The sequence below is a fragment of the Chenopodium quinoa genome, unplaced genomic scaffold, assembly GCF_001683475.1.
Source record: "Chenopodium quinoa cultivar QQ74 unplaced genomic scaffold, ASM168347v1, whole genome shotgun sequence".
Classification (NCBI taxonomy): Eukaryota; Viridiplantae; Streptophyta; class Magnoliopsida; order Caryophyllales; family Amaranthaceae; genus Chenopodium; species Chenopodium quinoa.
Genome location: NW_018742914.1, coordinates 2,403,560 through 2,421,289, shown reverse-complemented (window position 1 = coordinate 2,421,289; position 17,730 = coordinate 2,403,560). Strand labels below are relative to the sequence as shown.

Below are 17,730 nucleotides of genomic sequence, written 5' to 3'. Positions count from 1 at the left end.
CACCCTTTTTTTTTTTTTTTTTTTTTTTTTTTTTTTTTTTTTTTTTTTTGAAAGATCTGAATTTTTGTAGAATAAAACCCTCATTTGTTCTTGAGTTCAGATTCTAATTTTTATTCAATTTCTTTATCAATTAAATACTCCATCCGTCCTTAAATTACATTCCTCTTTCTCTCAATTATGCGAGGAATAAATGCTAGAAAGATGAATGTAATTTAGGGATGGAGGGAGTAAGGAACAAATCTATTATTCATTTGTTATTGGCTTGAAAACTAGCAGTTCTAGACTTCTAGTAGTTGACTCAATTCTTCCGAACAGATTTTCATTGTTAAGAAAAGGTAACAAAGATAAAATACGAGCTTATAGTAATAAATAGTAGTTGTTCAAGGTCAATCTATTCACTTGCCTAGATAAAACTTTAATTTTCATTGTTCACTACTAATCGACTAATTAAACTCGTGTCTCTATAATTGGAGGCTAACTCTTAGGAAAAGATTGCTATATCGTGTCTCCAATTTCTTGTTCTCAAAAAAAAATCCTATTTCTTAATTTGAATGTTTTTTAGGTCTAGTCAAAATAGGTTTTTTTTTTTTTTTTTTATTTCTATTTTTTATATTATACGGAGTATATAAATTATAATAATAATGATGAAATATTAAATTTGGAAATACATTATCTAGTAAATATTGTAGCGTAGATTTGCTTAAACAAATACTGATTAACATAGCCTAAGAACCACCTCATTGAGTCCCCCTAAACCTCAAATTACATACAACAACCTTAGACATTGTTTGGACCAATAATGACCAATAATATACGAAGTAATACATATTTTTACCAATTGCTTATACACAATATCCAAATTAGATATTATAAACTTTATATTATTGGAGATTGGGAGTGTAGTAGTAGATTTATCCTCGATACCATTAGTGTAGTTAGTTGATACATAGTATTTTGTATTTTGTCCGTATTTAATAAAAGCTAAACTTGGTAAAAAAAATTACTCACCTAAACTTTCCTTACTTAATCTATTATGATAGAATTTTAGATTATGTTAAATCCTTAATCTTGTAGGAAACACAAAGCATATTATATATACCCATGTATATCATGCATAAACGTTCATTTAACACCTACAGTTCACAAATTATCTTAGCTACACCATATTATTCTTTTCTCTTAAAGCTTAACCTTAAACAAAACAATGGCTTCATCATCTGATCTTGTCGAAACTCAACCAAAGATTGATGATCTTAAACCGAAATTTCCCTATAATCGAAACTTGGAAGAGTCATGGAACTTATGGTCGTGTGATCAAAGTTTGTACTTTCCACGCAATACGTCTCAAGTAGCCGTAGACGACCACGTTAAGCGTTACTTCACTAATGGTATTGAGGATAAAGTCGTCTGTCCTTTCACTTCCTTTGATATGCTAGTACAGAATTTCGCAAATACGATTAACGGCTTTGTCTCTAGACTTGATGATGCCGCCTTGATGAAAAGAGAAGTCGAAAAGAATGTGGTTGATCAAAGTGGTCTAGAATTTGAAGAAAGTTACGAAAATAGTTGTACGGATGAAAGCAAGAACGAGGAGGCAAAGTGTTTGAATGAAGATTCTAATAATGCACCATTGAAGAACAACCAGGAAGAGGAAAAGATTATGGTTATTAATCAAAGCCGTCAAGAATGTCATGGATGTCTTTACGACGATAATCACACGGATGGAAGCGAGAATGAGAGGTGTTGTTACAAGGATTGGTTGGTTTATCATGATAATTAAGTACTACATTAGTTTCTTGAATTGTCATTTAGTTCAAGATTATCTATGTTTTATTAGAACTTTGTTATAGTATTATATTTTATCAAATGAAGGGATTTGCATGATATTATGATGTAGAATAATGTGTTTTATTATTGCTTAAGTTTATCAATTTTGTAAGGAGAGTTCTTCACTTCTGCGGGCTATATGGATGCTTAATTATTTCCTTTGTCTCTCTTATACGGAGTAATATTATTACAGCATATTTTATCAAACGAAATCGTTAAGTGTTTTTTTTTTATTATTATTATTTTGGAACAAAAGTTTATTTCATTAGATTCGTAAAGCAAGTATTTTTAGTGTTGGTAACTCTTCAATGATATGCGTGGATACACCGGAAAGCAAGTAATATTGGAGTGTATTATTATCGATTATATATTGATTAGAGGATTTGCAAGATATTATGATATAGGATGTGTTTGATTAATTATTGCTTAATTTCGTTTTTTTAACTCGTATTTGAGTTGTATTAGTTTAATTAATTTAATACTTTTGGTCCTCTGTTTTTATTAACTTTTTTTATTTATTTATTTATTTATTTGATTTGATTTTATTTATTTATTTTGTTTACATATAACACTTCTTCATTCATGCTTTTCATTGTCCATCAATGCATTATTTTCATCGCTAATATTTAATACGGAGTAACCAATATGTGAAAATAATGAAAATTTAATTTGATATTGAAAGTTCAATTCAAGTCAAAATTAATATGATCCCACAACATGATTAGATTTCCCTTAAATATAAATTAAAAAAAGCCTAATTATTACAGTAAGCAAAATAGAGAAAGGTAATAGATAAATAATATAATAGAGTTAGAGTTTGATTAAATTACTAGCGAGATTATCAAGTATATATTTTATTATATATACGGAGTAAATAAAGTTAAGAGCATGGTTTTTTTTTTTTTGTTTTTTTTTTTTTTTTTTTTTTTTGCAACACTCCTTAATTAGTAAGGACTCACTAAGACAATGTTTAGTTCACCTTATTTCAAAATCATACTCCGTATGATTTATTTTTTATTAGATTGGACAAAATAACTCTTAAACATAATTAATTGTTGTATGTAAAAATTTTTATCAGTACATAAATATCTTTAATATCGTGATAAAATTAATATAAAATCTAATAAAATCCTATTATATATATACACAATTATACAAATCTAATTAAATCTTATCATATCATATCATATAACTAATATATAAAGCTAAACTTTTAGTCAGGTCACGAGACAACGACACTTGACGTTCCAACTTTTCGCCAAGTGTCGTGTCACATTGGATATATTTAAATAGAAATTGTAAGATAAATAAAAAAGTTAGTTTAGAATTCTATTTGGATAGAATTTTAAGATAAAATTGCTATTTTAGAGTTTTATTTTCGATAAAATACAACTGAATTATAATTTTATTTACAAAAACTATTAGATTATTATTTTCAAAAATTATCATATAAATTTATTTTTTATATCATAATATTTTTCGGAGCGAAGGAAGTAGTTTAAAGTGTAAACCATACATATATAATACATACTAAATAATATACTTCACAATCTAATAGAATTTTATCACTGTGTAGACCTGTCAATTAGGTTTAGGTCATGTGTCATCTCGGTTGGATCACTTCAGGCTACGAGTCAAGAAATGTTCAACCCATGCCCAAAGTTTTGGGTTTGGGTCAACCCAACGGGTTTTTAACATTTATTTTATTTAATGTATTTATTTGCTAATTTTTTTTATTTTTTTAATATATTAAATCGAACATTTTCACCAACATTATTTTTAGTCATAACATGCCTACTAGATAACAAATCGTTATAAAAGCACATTAATTCATAACTAAGTGCATGTTCTCTTACGTTGAAATTTAGTTCACTTAAACTCAGTTCAGCTCAATTCATTTCAGTTCAGCTGAGTTCAGTCAATGAGAACAGACCCTAATTTTGTATCAATGATATATTTAAAATTTGATATATAGATTATGAATTTATCTTAAAATTCAATAAACAACCCAGGCATCGCATGGGGCACAAAACTTAAAATTCATAACTAATTTTAGCCAGGCGATGAGGCAGCGACACTTGGTGTTCCAACTTTTCGCCAATTGTCGTGCTATGTAAGATAGAGTTATATCGAATTCAATTTGTAGGATAAAAAAAGTTAGTTTAGAATTTTATTTTCAATCAAATTTTGATAGAATTTTAGGATAAAATTGTTAATTTAGAGTTTTATTTTTTATAAAGTACCAATATTTCATAGATACAAATTGAATTATAATTTTATTAAAAAAATAATTACATTATAACTCTCATAAATTATCGTATAAATTTATTTTTTGTATTATAATATTTTTCTGGAGTGAAGGAATTAGTTCAAAATGTACCACATCCATTGTTTATAATATATTTTAATCAAAGGTCGGGTCACCAGTTATTTCAGGCAGGGTTATTATTTCAGGTTACGAGTCAAGAAATATTTTCACCAATATTATTATTATTAGTCATTACATATCTACAAGTTTAAATCGTCACAAAAACACATCAATTCCTAACTAATTTTGTATCAATGATATGTTTTAAAATTTGACATATAGATTAAAAATATATTTTAAAATTCAATAAATAACCTGGGCATCGCACGGGGCACAAAACTAGTAACTTATATATAAAGGTAAACTTTTAGTCAGGTCATGAGATAGCGACACTTGGCATTCTAACTTTTCACCAAGTGTCGTGCCACGTTGGATATACTTAGATAGATTTCATAAGATAAATTAATTAGTTTAGATTTCTATTTTCAATGAAATTTGGATAGAATTTTAGAATAAAATTGTTAGTTGAGAGTTTTATTTTGGATAAAATACCAATATTTCAATAGTTATGAATGTTAAGAAAATAATGCAAATTTTCTATTTAATCAAATTTGAGGGAGAAATAAATTACATAAACAAAATGTCTATTTATACCAAAGTGCAAAAAACACAACCCCTCTTTTCTCTGAGTTATTTTTCTTCTCTCAGATTTTCTCTTGAAATTATTACATACAAATGAAGGAAATGCTCAATTTATAGTTTTCCTAAAACAACCTAAGCCATTTAAAATTTAGCCTGCAATATTTATTACCATTAGTTATTTTTCCCTATATTTGGAAACACCTTTAATTTTCAATGGTAATGCATGGTTATTTAATAACCATTTTTTTTTCTTTATGTTTCTTAATTATCTGCCAACAATCTCCCACTTGAAGACTGATTTCAATCTGTCTTCACACCAAGGAGTAGAACCTCAACTAGTCTTCTGTCATTTTAAGACCAATTGATGTTGAGCACAATTTCAACTTGTCAATCGTCACTGTTTTCATTAACATGTCTGCTGGATTCTTACTGCCAAGAATCTTTTTAAGAGTTAACACTTCATCTTCTAGAAGAGACCTGATAAAGTGATAATGAATACCGATGTGCTTTGTTCATGAGTGAAACACCGAATTCTTTGCTAAATGTATAGCACTCTGACTATCGCTATACAAAATATTATTCACTTGTTTGAACCCCAGCTCATCTAACAAACCTTGAAGCCATATCATCTCTTTACTAGCTTCGGTCACTGCCACATACTCAGCTTTTGTAGTGGATACAACAACAATCTTTTGTAGTTGGGACATCCAACTTACGGCTGTATTTCCAACTGTAAATACATAACCCGTTGTGCTCTTTCTATTATCGACTTCACCGCCAAAGTCTGCATCAACGTAACCTTGTATTTTCAATTCACCTTTACCAAAGTACAAACATTTATTAATTGTACCTCGTAAATACCTCAAAATCCATTTTACAGCTTCCCAATGGACTTTTCCTGGATTGGACATAAACCTGCTTACAACTCCCACTGCATGTCCAATATCTGGTTTGTACAAACCATTGCATACATCAAACTTCCAATAGCCGAGGCATAAGGAACCTTGGCCATATATTCTTTATCTTCATCTGTCTGAGGGGACTAATCCTTTGATAGACGAAAATGACTCGCCAACGGTGTACTAACAGGCTTAGCATCACTCATATTAAATCTCTGAAGAACACGTTTGATGTACTCTGATTGTGATAACTGCAAAGTGCCTCTCTGCTTATCTCTTGTGATTTGCATTCCTAAAATCTTCTTTGCTGGACCCAAGTCCTTCATGTCAAATTCCTTTGACAATTGATGCTTCAACTTTATAATATCATTCATATCAGAACCTTCTATTAACATATCATCAACATAAAGTAATAGGATGATATAACTGGATTGATATCTCTTGAAGTAGCAACAGTGGTCAGCGTTGCACTTCTGGAAATCTTCCTTGTGCATGAAGTTATCAAACTTTTTGTACCATTGTCTTGGGGCTTGTTTTAGCCCGTATAAACTTTTCTTAAGTTTGCATACCATATGCTCTTTCCCACTTTTTATAAAACCTTCTGGCTGGTGCATGTATATTTCTTCATCAAGATCTCCATGAAGAAATGCAGTCTTCACATCTAACTGCTCGAGATAAAGATCTTCAATTGCAGCAATACTCAACACTGTTCTAATGGTATTGAGTTTCACAACAGGAGCGAATATCTCATTATAATCAACTCCCTCTTTCTGTTGAAAACCTTTGACAACTAGTCGAGCCTTATACCTCTTGGAATCATCGTGCTCCTTTTTTGCTCGATATATCCATTTGTTATGAAGGGCCTTCTTACCTATGGGTAACTCAGTTAGTTCCCATGTCTGGTTTGAAATCAGGGATTGCATTTCATCTTTCATTGCAAGCCCCCACTTGCTAGCATCTCTGGTCTAGGATGCTTAATAATAATCTTTTGGTTCCCCATCATCAGTTAATAACAAATAATTCATATATTTTCTATTAGGCACATGTGGTCGAATACTCCTTCTTAGTGTAGGAGTTGGACAAGAAGGTTGTTGTATGTCATTTGATTGCGATGTACTGCCCTGTACAGTCTGTTCTTCTTGTTGTGGTGTACTTATGATAGTGTACTCTTGCATCGTACTGTCTGGGACATAATCTTCATCAATGAATGTAGATTCTTTTTGATTTGTTTCATAACTCTCAATTTTATGCCTATCTTTGTACATGACTCTCTCATTGAAAATTACATCTCTTGAACGAATAATCTTTTTGCTTTCATCATCCCAAATACGGTATCCGAACTCATCTTCGCCATAACCGATAAAAGTGCAAACTTTTGATTTAGGATCAAGCTTATTTCTGCCTTGATCACTAATGTGCACATAAGCTACACAACCAAATACCTTTAAGTGCGACAATTTGATCTCTTTGCCGCTCCATACCTCCTCTGGTAATTTGTACTCCAATGGGGTTGATGGTCCTCGATTGATCAAGTAAGCTACTGTATTGACTGCTTCTGCCCAGAATTGTTTTGGTAGACCTGACTGTATACGAATGCTTCTGGCTCTTTCGGTCAATGTTCGGTTCATCCGCTCAGCTATGCCATTATGCTGAGGCGTACCTGGCACAGTTCTTTCCATCTTAATACCATGCTCGTAGCAAAACTTCTTGAATTTGGTGTCCTCATATTCTCCGCCATTGTCGGACCTGAATCTTTTGATCTTCAGACCTGTTTCATTTTCAACCCTAGCTTTCCATATCCTGAAAACTTCAAACACTTCGGACTTGTATTTTAGAAAGTAAACCCATACTTTCCTAGAGTGATCATCAATAAAAGTCACAAAGTACTGTTTTCCACCTATAGACTGGGTGGTTGTTGGTCCCCACACATCAGAATGAACAAGCTCCAATTTTTCTTTCATTGGAGTTCTTCCATATGTTTGAAAGCTTACCCTCTTCTGCTTTCCAAGTATGCATTCTTCACACATGTCTAAATTCACAGATTTTAGACTAGGGAGTTTTCCAATTGAATGCATGATCTTCATTCCTTTCTCACTCATGTGACCAAGTCTTTGGTGCCATAACTTGGAATTTTCATTCTCTGTTGCAACTGCAATCGAATAACACGCTCCAGCTGTCAAATAGAAAGTACCATTCTTTTTACCATGAGCAACTATCATTGCTCCCTTTGAAATCTTCCAATTATCACCTTGAAAGATTATAGTGTAACCTTCACGAGCCAACTGCCCAACTGAGATCAAGTTCTTTCTTAGGTCGGGAACATGTTTGACATCCTTCAGCTCCCAAGCTGACCCATTTAACTTAATTTTGACATTACCTTGACCAACAATATCACAAGGTTGGTCATCACCAAGGTATACCTGTCCAAGGTTTCTATGGACATACTTCTCAAAAAAGTTTTTATTAGAAGTAGCATGGAACGATGCTCCAGAGTCTAATACCTAAGACTCTTCTTTGCTCTCCAATGAGCATATCAACGCATCATCACCTTCTCCGGTAGAAGTGACATTTGCCTTTGCCTTCACTTCTTTGCCTTTTGGTGTTCCCTTGCACTGATTTTTATAGTGCCCAATCTTTCCACAATTCCAACACTCCACAGTCTTTGAGTTTTGGAAATTATTTGGATTCCTGGATTTTGACCTCCTATCTCTGGATTGTCCTCGATAGTTTGATCTTCCGCGTTCATTCCTTTTGATTAAATTTCTTCCTCTTGACTCTGTATGCAATACTGAAGAGGATGAAGATTCACCTGATTCTCTTCGTCGAATCTCCTCACTAAGAACCAGATCACGAACGTCATCAAACTTCAACTTGTTATTTCCCGATGAGCTACTCACAGCTGTGACTGTAGCATTCCAACTATCTGGCAGGGAAGATAAAAGTATTAACGCTAATACTTCATCATCAAATTTGATTTCAACAGAACTCAATTGGGTTGTGACAGAATTGAGTTCATTAAGGTGTTGAGCTACCGATCCACCTTCCGACATCCTCAAACTAAACATCCGCCTCATCAAATGAACTTTATTGGAGGCTGATGGCTTCTCATACATATTAGAGAGAGCTTTCATGAGACCTGCCGTTGTGGTTTCCTTTGCAATGTTAAACGCCACATTGCGTGATAACGTAAATCGAATAACTCCGAGTGCTTGTCTATCTAAAAGCTTCCATTCTGCTTCTTGCATGCCATCTGGCTTTTTCTCTTCCAGAGGTTGATAGAGTTTTTTCTGGTATAAATAATCTTCAATCTGCATTTTCCAAAATTCGAAATCTTTACCATCGAATTTTTCAAGTTTAACTTCTCCTTTGTCTGCAGCCATTTCTCCCACTCAAATTTGACTTTTTCTTTTATGATCGTTTTTATTTTTATCGTAATGTGGACTAATTGTCAACCAAGCTCTTGATACCAATTGTTAAGAAAATAATGCAAATTTTCTATTTAATCAAATTTGAGGGAGAAATAAATTACATAAACAAAATGTCTATTTATACCAAAGTGCAAAAAACACAACCCCTCTTTTCTCTGAGTTATTTTTCTTCTCTCAGATTTTCTCTTGAAATTATTACATACAAATGAAGGAAATGCTCAATTTATAGTTTTCTTAAAACAACCTAAGTCATTTAAAATTTAGCCTGCAATATTTATTACCATTAGTTATTTTTCCCTATATTTGGAAACACCTTTAATTTTCAATGGTAATGCATGGTTATTTAATAACCATTTTTTTTTTCTTTATGTTCCTTAATTATCTGCCAACAATGAATTGAATTATAAGTTTATTAAAAAAAATAGATTATAACTCTATTCATATATATAAATCGAATTATAATCTTATTAAAAAAAAATTAGATTATAACTCTAAAAAAATACCAATATTATTATTAGTCATTTACATGCCTACTACATAGTTTAAATCGTTACAAAAGCACATCAATTGCTAAATAATTTTGTACTAGAGATATATTTTGAAATTTGAATATAGATTTAAAATTTATCTCAAAATTTAATAAACAACCCGAGCATCACACGGGACACAAAACTAGTTATATATATATATACAAATCTAATAAAATCCTATTATATATATATATATACACACAATTAAACAAATCTAATAAAATCCTGTTTAACTTTCTTTTTTAAACCTTATAGATTAGTGTACAAGTCAAAATTAGTCAAATTAGGAAATCAAATAATAATAATAATAATAATAATAATAATAATAATAATAATAAAAGTTAAGATCATACGAGTATTAGATAAGCAAAAATTAGGTGAAATAAAATACTAAATATCCCCCCCCCCCAAAAAAAAAAAAATTACTAAATATAGTTTTTCAAAGTTGTTCTAAACTTATTTGTTCAGGATAAAACTATGACCTTATATGCTAATCGAAAAAAAAAAACCATATCAAATGTGGTCTTATTAAAATTGTATTAATGTGTATTATTTTACAAATATGTAATTTCTATAATATTTTTTATTTTTATCACGTAATTAAATACTTGTACATTTATAGATGAAAATTTGCACATAAAATAAATGTTAAAAATCGCACATAAAATAAAGGTTAAAGTGTGTTCAGAACTTATTTTTTCCGATCTGATCTAATAATCTAACTTATTTTTCTTGATCTAATGTAATCTAATCTAAACTTATTTCTTCTGATGTGATATGAAATAAGTAACAACATATTTAAAAAAGGTGAACATAACCTAATATTATTAAATATTGGCTAACTAAACTTAAATTCCGTATTATAAATTCACTCATAAATAAATAAATAAAATTAATTTGTAGAAAGCACGAATACATAAAGATATTTGTATGAGTTGTAATATTTGGTCAAATCCCTTTCCTTCAACTAACCCTTTTTTCTTTAATACCACCATGTGTACCTCATAACCTCCACTAAATTACTCCATGTGTTTTGTGTTATTATATTTGTGTAGCACCTTCATTAACTTAGAAAGTACACTAACACTAATTACCTCAATCAATTAATTAATGCAACCATCCAAATAAATAAAATGTCCAACAAATTACTCAGTATTTTCTTTTTTAAAAGGTAATGTTATGTCTTTCAAAAAAATAAATAAATAAAATAATGTAATGATTCTTACAGATTGTACTCCGTAATAAACAACACAAAAATTCCTCATCCAAAAACACCGACACTCTTCCCAACACACTTTCTCTCCTCTCTTCTCTGTCCTAGGGTTCCTAATTCATCTTCAAAAATCCCCAATTTTCTCAATTTGCCGCCATTAATGGCTTCCCTAATTCCTTGAATTTCCGCCATTAATTTCCAAAAATGTTAGAGAAGTGCTTAGGAGTTCGCAAAGCTAGGCAGCTCTACAGATTCTTCCGCCATTGCAATGTCACCTTCCTCTGCCTTCTTCTCACCATCATCGTTCTTCGCGGCACAATTGGGGCCGGAAAATTCGGAACTCCAGAGCAAGATTTCATCGAAATTCGCAACCATTTCTCATCTCGTAAGCTTGCTGAACCTCATCATCTTCTTGAAGAGGTAAAATCATCGTCTTCTTCGAATTCGAATTCGTTTAATTACGCTAATTTTGTTTACAAGAAGTTTTATTATGATGATGATAATGGTGTTGATGTTGAATTATCTTCGTCTTCTGGATTATTGCCTTATAAATTGGGTCCTAAGGTTGTTAATTGGGATGGGAGGAGAGAGAACTGGTTGAAAAAACACCCTGAAATGCCCAATTTTATTGGGGAGAAGAAGAAACCTAGGGTTTTGTTAGTAACTGGTTCGTCTCCAAAACCATGTGAGAGTCCTGTAGGTGATTATTACTTGTTGAAGTCGATAAAGAATAAGATTGATTATTGTAGATTACATGGAATTGAGATATTCTATAATCTGGCATTGTTGGATGCTGAAATGTCCGGGTTTTGGTCGAAATTGCCGTTGATTAGGACTCTGTTGTTGGGAAACCCCGAAATCGAGTTTCTTTGGTGGATGGATAGTGATGCTATGTTTACTGATATGGAATTTGAGTTGCCATGGGAGAGGTATGAGGGTTATAATTTGATTATGCATGGTTGGAAGGAGATGGTTTTCGAACAGAAGAATTGGATTGGGTTGAACACTGGAAGTTTTTTGATTCGAAATTGTCAATGGTCGTTGGACCTTCTTGACGCGTGGGCTCCAATGGGGCCGAAGGGGAAGACAAGGGTTGAGGCGGGGGATGTTCTTACTCAGGAGTTGAAGGATCGACCTCCATTTGAAGCGGATGATCAATCTGCTATGGTTTATTTGTTGGCAAAGAATAAGGAGAAGTGGGGGGAGAATGTTTATTTGGAGAATTCGTATTACTTGCACGGTTATTGGGGGATTTTGGTTGATAAATATGAAGAGATGCTTGAGAATCATCATCCGGGTTTAGGTGATGATAGGTGGCCGTTGGTGACTCATTTCGTGGGTTGTAAGCCTTGTGGAGTGATTAGTGATTATCCTGTGGAAAGATGTTTGCAACATATGGAGAGAGCGTTCAATTTTGGGGATAACCAGGTCTTGAAAATGTATGGATTTTCTCATGTGTCACTTGCTAGCAGGAGAGTTAAGAAAAAACGAGATCAGACACTGAAACTGGACGAGGTTAAAGATAAGCAGGGGATTCAGGCAATGAAGGCATCATGATCTTGAGCTGGCTGGTCATCCCTCTCTCTCATCTGTGATCTCTCAGCTCTTATTTCATGCGTTTGTGTACGACATCATAGGTTTTGTATGAGAGTTTGTGTATGTGCTTGTTAGGATTGTACATAATATTCTTTTGTTCCTTTTTAGGAAACTATACTCGTACCACTTGAAAGAGATAAGTACCATATTTTTTTGGTTCTCTTCTCAGCTGTTGTTGCTTGATAAATATCTTGTGAATTCGATGTATTAACACTGATCTTGTCGGTGTTTGTTACCGGGAATCTGAGTATATAATCCATGTTTAGCTTCTTTCAGAAATCTAAGTACATAATCCATATTTAGTTTCTTGCCTTCCTTTTCTTTCTGCAATGGTTTGTTATGGTATGGAAAGTATTCAAATATAGGGTGTCATGGTTAACCTTAATGCCGGTCATTGGGTTTAAGATGGGAAGTGAACAATAACACTTGTGTAGTGGATCATGGGAATGGTATTATTTGATGAGCTGCTGATATCAATCACTGGGCAAATTGCTCCTAGCTCTTACCACTTGGGTGCATGAATTACTGCACCGCGGTTTAGGGCTTTAGGCACTACACACGCCAAAACGTGTGTTGATCAAGCCAGTCATGAACACCCCTCTCATAGCCAGTAGGCAGAGACACTGATGGGTTCCTAGTATAATTTGCCCCTGTTTGAAGGTCACTGCACAATTCCGGGTTTAGAATTAAGAGGCATTTTATGAATTTTGCAGTCACTTAGCGCGATTTATCTCATGTTAATGGTGGTGATCTTGAAATTGAGACTAATTCTGGAAAATGGATGTTTGCTACTTTTAGGAGCTTATTATTATTGGTGTATCTGGTATTTTACACATTTGTTCTATGAAACAAAGAGCTTCTCCTGCTTCGTTAACGAGCAATGGAAAGACTCTGATCTGCAACTTTAGTTGAAGCATTGGATTGTCAGTAATGATGTTTTAATTATAGTTATCTTTCACATTATAAGTTATAATCTGCATGTATGAATTATGATGCATCAGTTCGACCAATTTTTTCACTTAAAACAAATATTTTTTAGTTCAGCATAAACTTAAGGATTATAAATCCAAGAAGTTATAGTAATGATGTTTTGGTAATAGTTATCTTTCACGTAAGACTTTGGTTTATCTATATTTAGATTTCTTATTCCATATGAATTTTTTATATAGACCGTCTTAGATAACTGAAAATATTCTTTAAACATCTCAAAGGCCAAAAAAGTGTACAACTTAAATTTATTTTAGTTTTATGCCTCTAGTTTCAATCTAGTGTACCCCTTGAGATTGTTTTGCAGATGCTGAAATTCTTTGCTCAAACTCTAGTATTAGTACAGCAGCAAGGCAGCAACCAAATATATTTTAACTTTTTCCTGTAATATTAAGAAACTTTATCAAACTTGAAGATAATTTATACATACAAACATTATAACTCACATAATATAGCGAAAGAAAGATAAAAAGATAAGAAGAAACACGTTTAAAACAACACCAAAATGGTTGGGAAAGAGCTATATATCTACAGACATTCAACAACAGATTCATATTACACCAACAATTTTAGTTCAGCATAAACTTAAGGCTTATAAATCCAAGAAGTGCAGACCATCCCAAGCACGGCAGAACTAAATCGGCGGCGATATCGCTCACTTGTTTAAACGCCCTGTAACACTGATACAAACCATAACAAACTCCGACTGCAACCAACAAACCAGCCCAGTTAGCGCCAAGCTTAAACATCAAGAGATCCCAAAGGAGACTCAACCCAAACTGACCAAAATATAACCCGGCTATATTCGGGTTCTTATGAAACCCGCCTTCAGCCCAAACGAGCCACCCACAAAGGCACAATAAGGAAGCTGAGCCCAAACAAGCCATGTGCAAAGCCCATATTGGAGGTACCCAATTAGGTCTGTTGAACAACTTGTAGTTGTCACTTGTACCAAACATGTAGATGTTGGTAAGTGTTAGAATCACCGGGATTGTTAGTGCTATACTCAATGATTTAAGACCGCGTTTTGCCATGGTTCTCTTCATCTTCTGCCCTGCCCCTCGAACGCTTTCGTCGTTCGTGGTGGTGGGTTCTTGTCTAGTAGTCCTTTGCTTAAGGTTTTGAGTATCCATTTTTACATGTAAAATTTGAGGTGGGAAGTAATGAAGTATAGTGTTTGTAGGAAGATGTTATGAACTATGAAGAAATAGAGAGAAGAAAAGATGACTACAAAGTTTATGTAATAAGGGAACTAACATAAAATTGACAGCAATGCTATAAAAGATTTGACACGTAGGTGATGTTACAAATTGCCACCGTTGCAATAAAGGTTTGAATAAAGTTAGGATTATTATTAGTGCTGTCAAATTTCAAACCGAAACCGTTTAATAGCCTGAAATCGACCGATCCAAATGAGAACCGAACCAATTAAAAATCGATTTTTTTGAAGTGGAAAACCGACTCGACCCGTATTTTAGTAAACCTGAAACCGAATCGACCCGAATAATGTTAAGCCGTATAAGAACCGAACTCGTTAACAAACCGAACGGAATATAAACCGAACTGAAAGAAAACCGAACCGAAAAAGAACCGAACCGTATCTAACCCGAAACCGGTTCCAACCCGAAACCGTTTAAACTGGCAAAAAAAACCGCTTACACCGAACCGTTAGCAAACTGCTACCCGTTTGTACCGAACCATTTAAAAACCGAGCTGATTGTAAACCGAACTGGTTATAAACCGAACCGTTTATGAACCGAACCGTTTATGAACCAAACCGCTTCTAAATCGAACCGTTTACAAACTTTTTTATATAATTAAATGGTTTTTTTTTTTTTTTTTTTTTTTTTTTTTTTTTTTTTTTGACGGGGATATAATTAAATGGATTAAATATTAGAAATCTTAGAATATTTTTTTTAAAATAGCAAGGCAAATCATTCATTAAGGTCTTAAGGATAATCAGTGTTCACAAACAAGAGCAAAACAAGCAGGCTCAGGCCCTGCCTCAAACTATTAGCAACACTACTGCCTCTAGTCATGTATACATTTGAGGTGATGAAACCAAATGAACAAAAAGCTTGTAATATTAAGTATCAAGGCTTGGCTAAAGGCGTAATAAATAAAATTAATTCACAGAGACTATTAAGCATATGATTACATTGATTCTCTAAGTAATAATGAAATAAAGATGGGAGTGTGCCAGTGACATGAATATACTATTAGGCTATATTTTAATTCAGATTCAACTATAATTTAGTAAACTTGAAATGGAACCGATATGAATAACGTTAAAGTGGTTAAACAATCGAAGAACCGAACCAGTTATAAACTGAACCGAAAAAGAACCGAACCAGTTAAAACTGAACCGAAAAAGAACCGAACCAGTTATAAACTGAACCAAAAAAGAACCGAACTGTTTCTAACCCGAAACCGTTTCCAACCCGAAACTGTTTGAACCGGTATAAAAACCGTTTACACCGCACCGTTAACAAACCGCAACACGTCTGCACCGAACCGTTTACTACCCGGACTGTTTACAACCCGAACCGAATTAAAACCGCTTAAGAATAAATCGAAACCAAATCGAACCGATAACTATTTAAACCGAACCAAAACCGACCCGTGAGACAATTAAACCGATTCCAAACCGACCCGATTTCAAACTAAACCGAAACCGAACTGTCAAACCGTTTTGACAGTGCTAATTATTATGATTAACTAGTCTTTTGGCCCGTGCAATGCACGGCTTGTTCAAAGAAAATTGCATTGAGAGATGATTAAGGAAATACCAATAAATAATTATGAGTGTAATATGTAAATGAAAACATAATTAAAGAAATAAAAATTTTGGGACTTTAATTTGAAATGAGACTTAATATAAAGAAGATGGAGGGACTAAAATCAAAGAGAGAAAATAAAAAGGTTGAATTAAAGAGGGGAGATGAAGATGAAGTGTTTAATGAAAGAGTTAAGAAAAATTGTATAATTAAAAATAAAAAATGTAAAACGACAAGTGGCACATTGAGTTGAAGAAGAAGATAGGAAAGTGTAATAGAATGATGACATATGTCTTTTTTGGTTTGCTTTTTTAAATACTAAGTATAGATTATTTTTAAATACTAAGTATAGATTATTATACGACTATATACGTAATACGAAGTAAGATTTTTATGATACACATTTTTTTTTTTTTGAGAGAAAAATAAGATTTTTATGATGACACTTGATTAAGTATTAATGTATTATTATAGGATGTGTAATGAGTAAATAGTGAATTGATTGAATATTAGAGTGGTCGCATGCATTTCATTACAGGATTATCGGCTAAAAGTTCAATATTCTGTATAACTACAGATACAGTACTTGCTATGCACGTGGCTGTTTGTGATGAAAGATTGAAAGGTCATTTACCGACACCGCTCCAGGCCCATTATATTGCCAAAGGCCCGAACTCTATGCAGACCATAACAAACTCCGATGCAACCAACAAACCAGCCCATTTGCTAAAATCTAGGCGATTGTTCAGATTTTTTTTCCTAAATGTTTTAAATTTGCAATGTTTGGATTTGTTAACTAAGGCCCTGTTTGATTTACCTTAATTTTGCTGAACTGAAATTATTTTTATTGAACTGAACTTATTTTTACTGAACTGAACTTAATTTTACTGAACTTAAATTATTTTTACTGAACTGAAATTATTTTTACTGATTTTCTATTATAATTCTTCTTTAATAAAACTGAATTTTACTGAATTGAACTTATTTTTACTGATCTGAAATTATTTTTACTGAACTGAAATTAATTTTACTGAACTGAACTTATTTTTACTGAACTGAAATTATTTTTACTTAATATTATTTTTTTAAGGTGAATCAAACAGGGCCTAAATGTTCAAAATTTGCAATTGTTTATATGCTTTACTAAATGTTTAAAAGTGTAGGCATGGTACATCGCGATTGTTCAGATACTTTTACTAAATGTTCAAAATTTGCAATGTTCGGGTTTTTTTTTTTTTTTTTTTTAATAAATCTTCAAAATTTGCAATTATTTAGATTTTTTTTACTAGGCGTAATATATTGCGATTGTTAAGATATTTTTCGGATTATTTTTAATTGTTTATATGCTTTACTAAATGTTTAAAAGTGTAGGCAATGGTACATTGCGATTGTTCAGATACTTTCGAATTGTTTAGATATATTGCGATTGTTAAGAATTTAGTAAAAAATTTGCGATGTTTTTCGGATTATTTTTTACTAAATTTTTAAAATATGCGATTGCTCAAATATTATTTTGTTCAAAA

The 17,730-nt window shown here is 32.4% G+C and overlaps 2 protein-coding genes across 2 annotated transcripts; one reads left to right on the top strand and one right to left on the bottom strand.

The window, feature by feature from the left end:
- Positions 1 to 10,778: 10,778 nt before the first annotated feature.
- On the top strand, positions 10,779 to 12,727 carry LOC110727857 (xyloglucan 6-xylosyltransferase 1-like). Its single transcript, XM_021907436.1, has one exon. The coding sequence runs from the start codon at positions 11,052 to 11,054 to the stop codon at positions 12,402 to 12,404; it is 1,353 nt and encodes a 450-aa protein (XP_021763128.1). The 5' UTR covers positions 10,779 to 11,051; the 3' UTR covers positions 12,405 to 12,727.
- A 1,070-nt stretch (positions 12,728 to 13,797) lies between these two features.
- On the bottom strand, positions 13,798 to 14,697 carry LOC110727754 (translocator protein homolog). The gene has a single exon (XM_021907332.1). The coding sequence runs from the start codon at positions 14,561 to 14,563 to the stop codon at positions 14,000 to 14,002; it is 564 nt and encodes a 187-aa protein (XP_021763024.1). The 5' UTR covers positions 14,564 to 14,697; the 3' UTR covers positions 13,798 to 13,999.
- Positions 14,698 to 17,730: the final 3,033 nt, after the last annotated feature.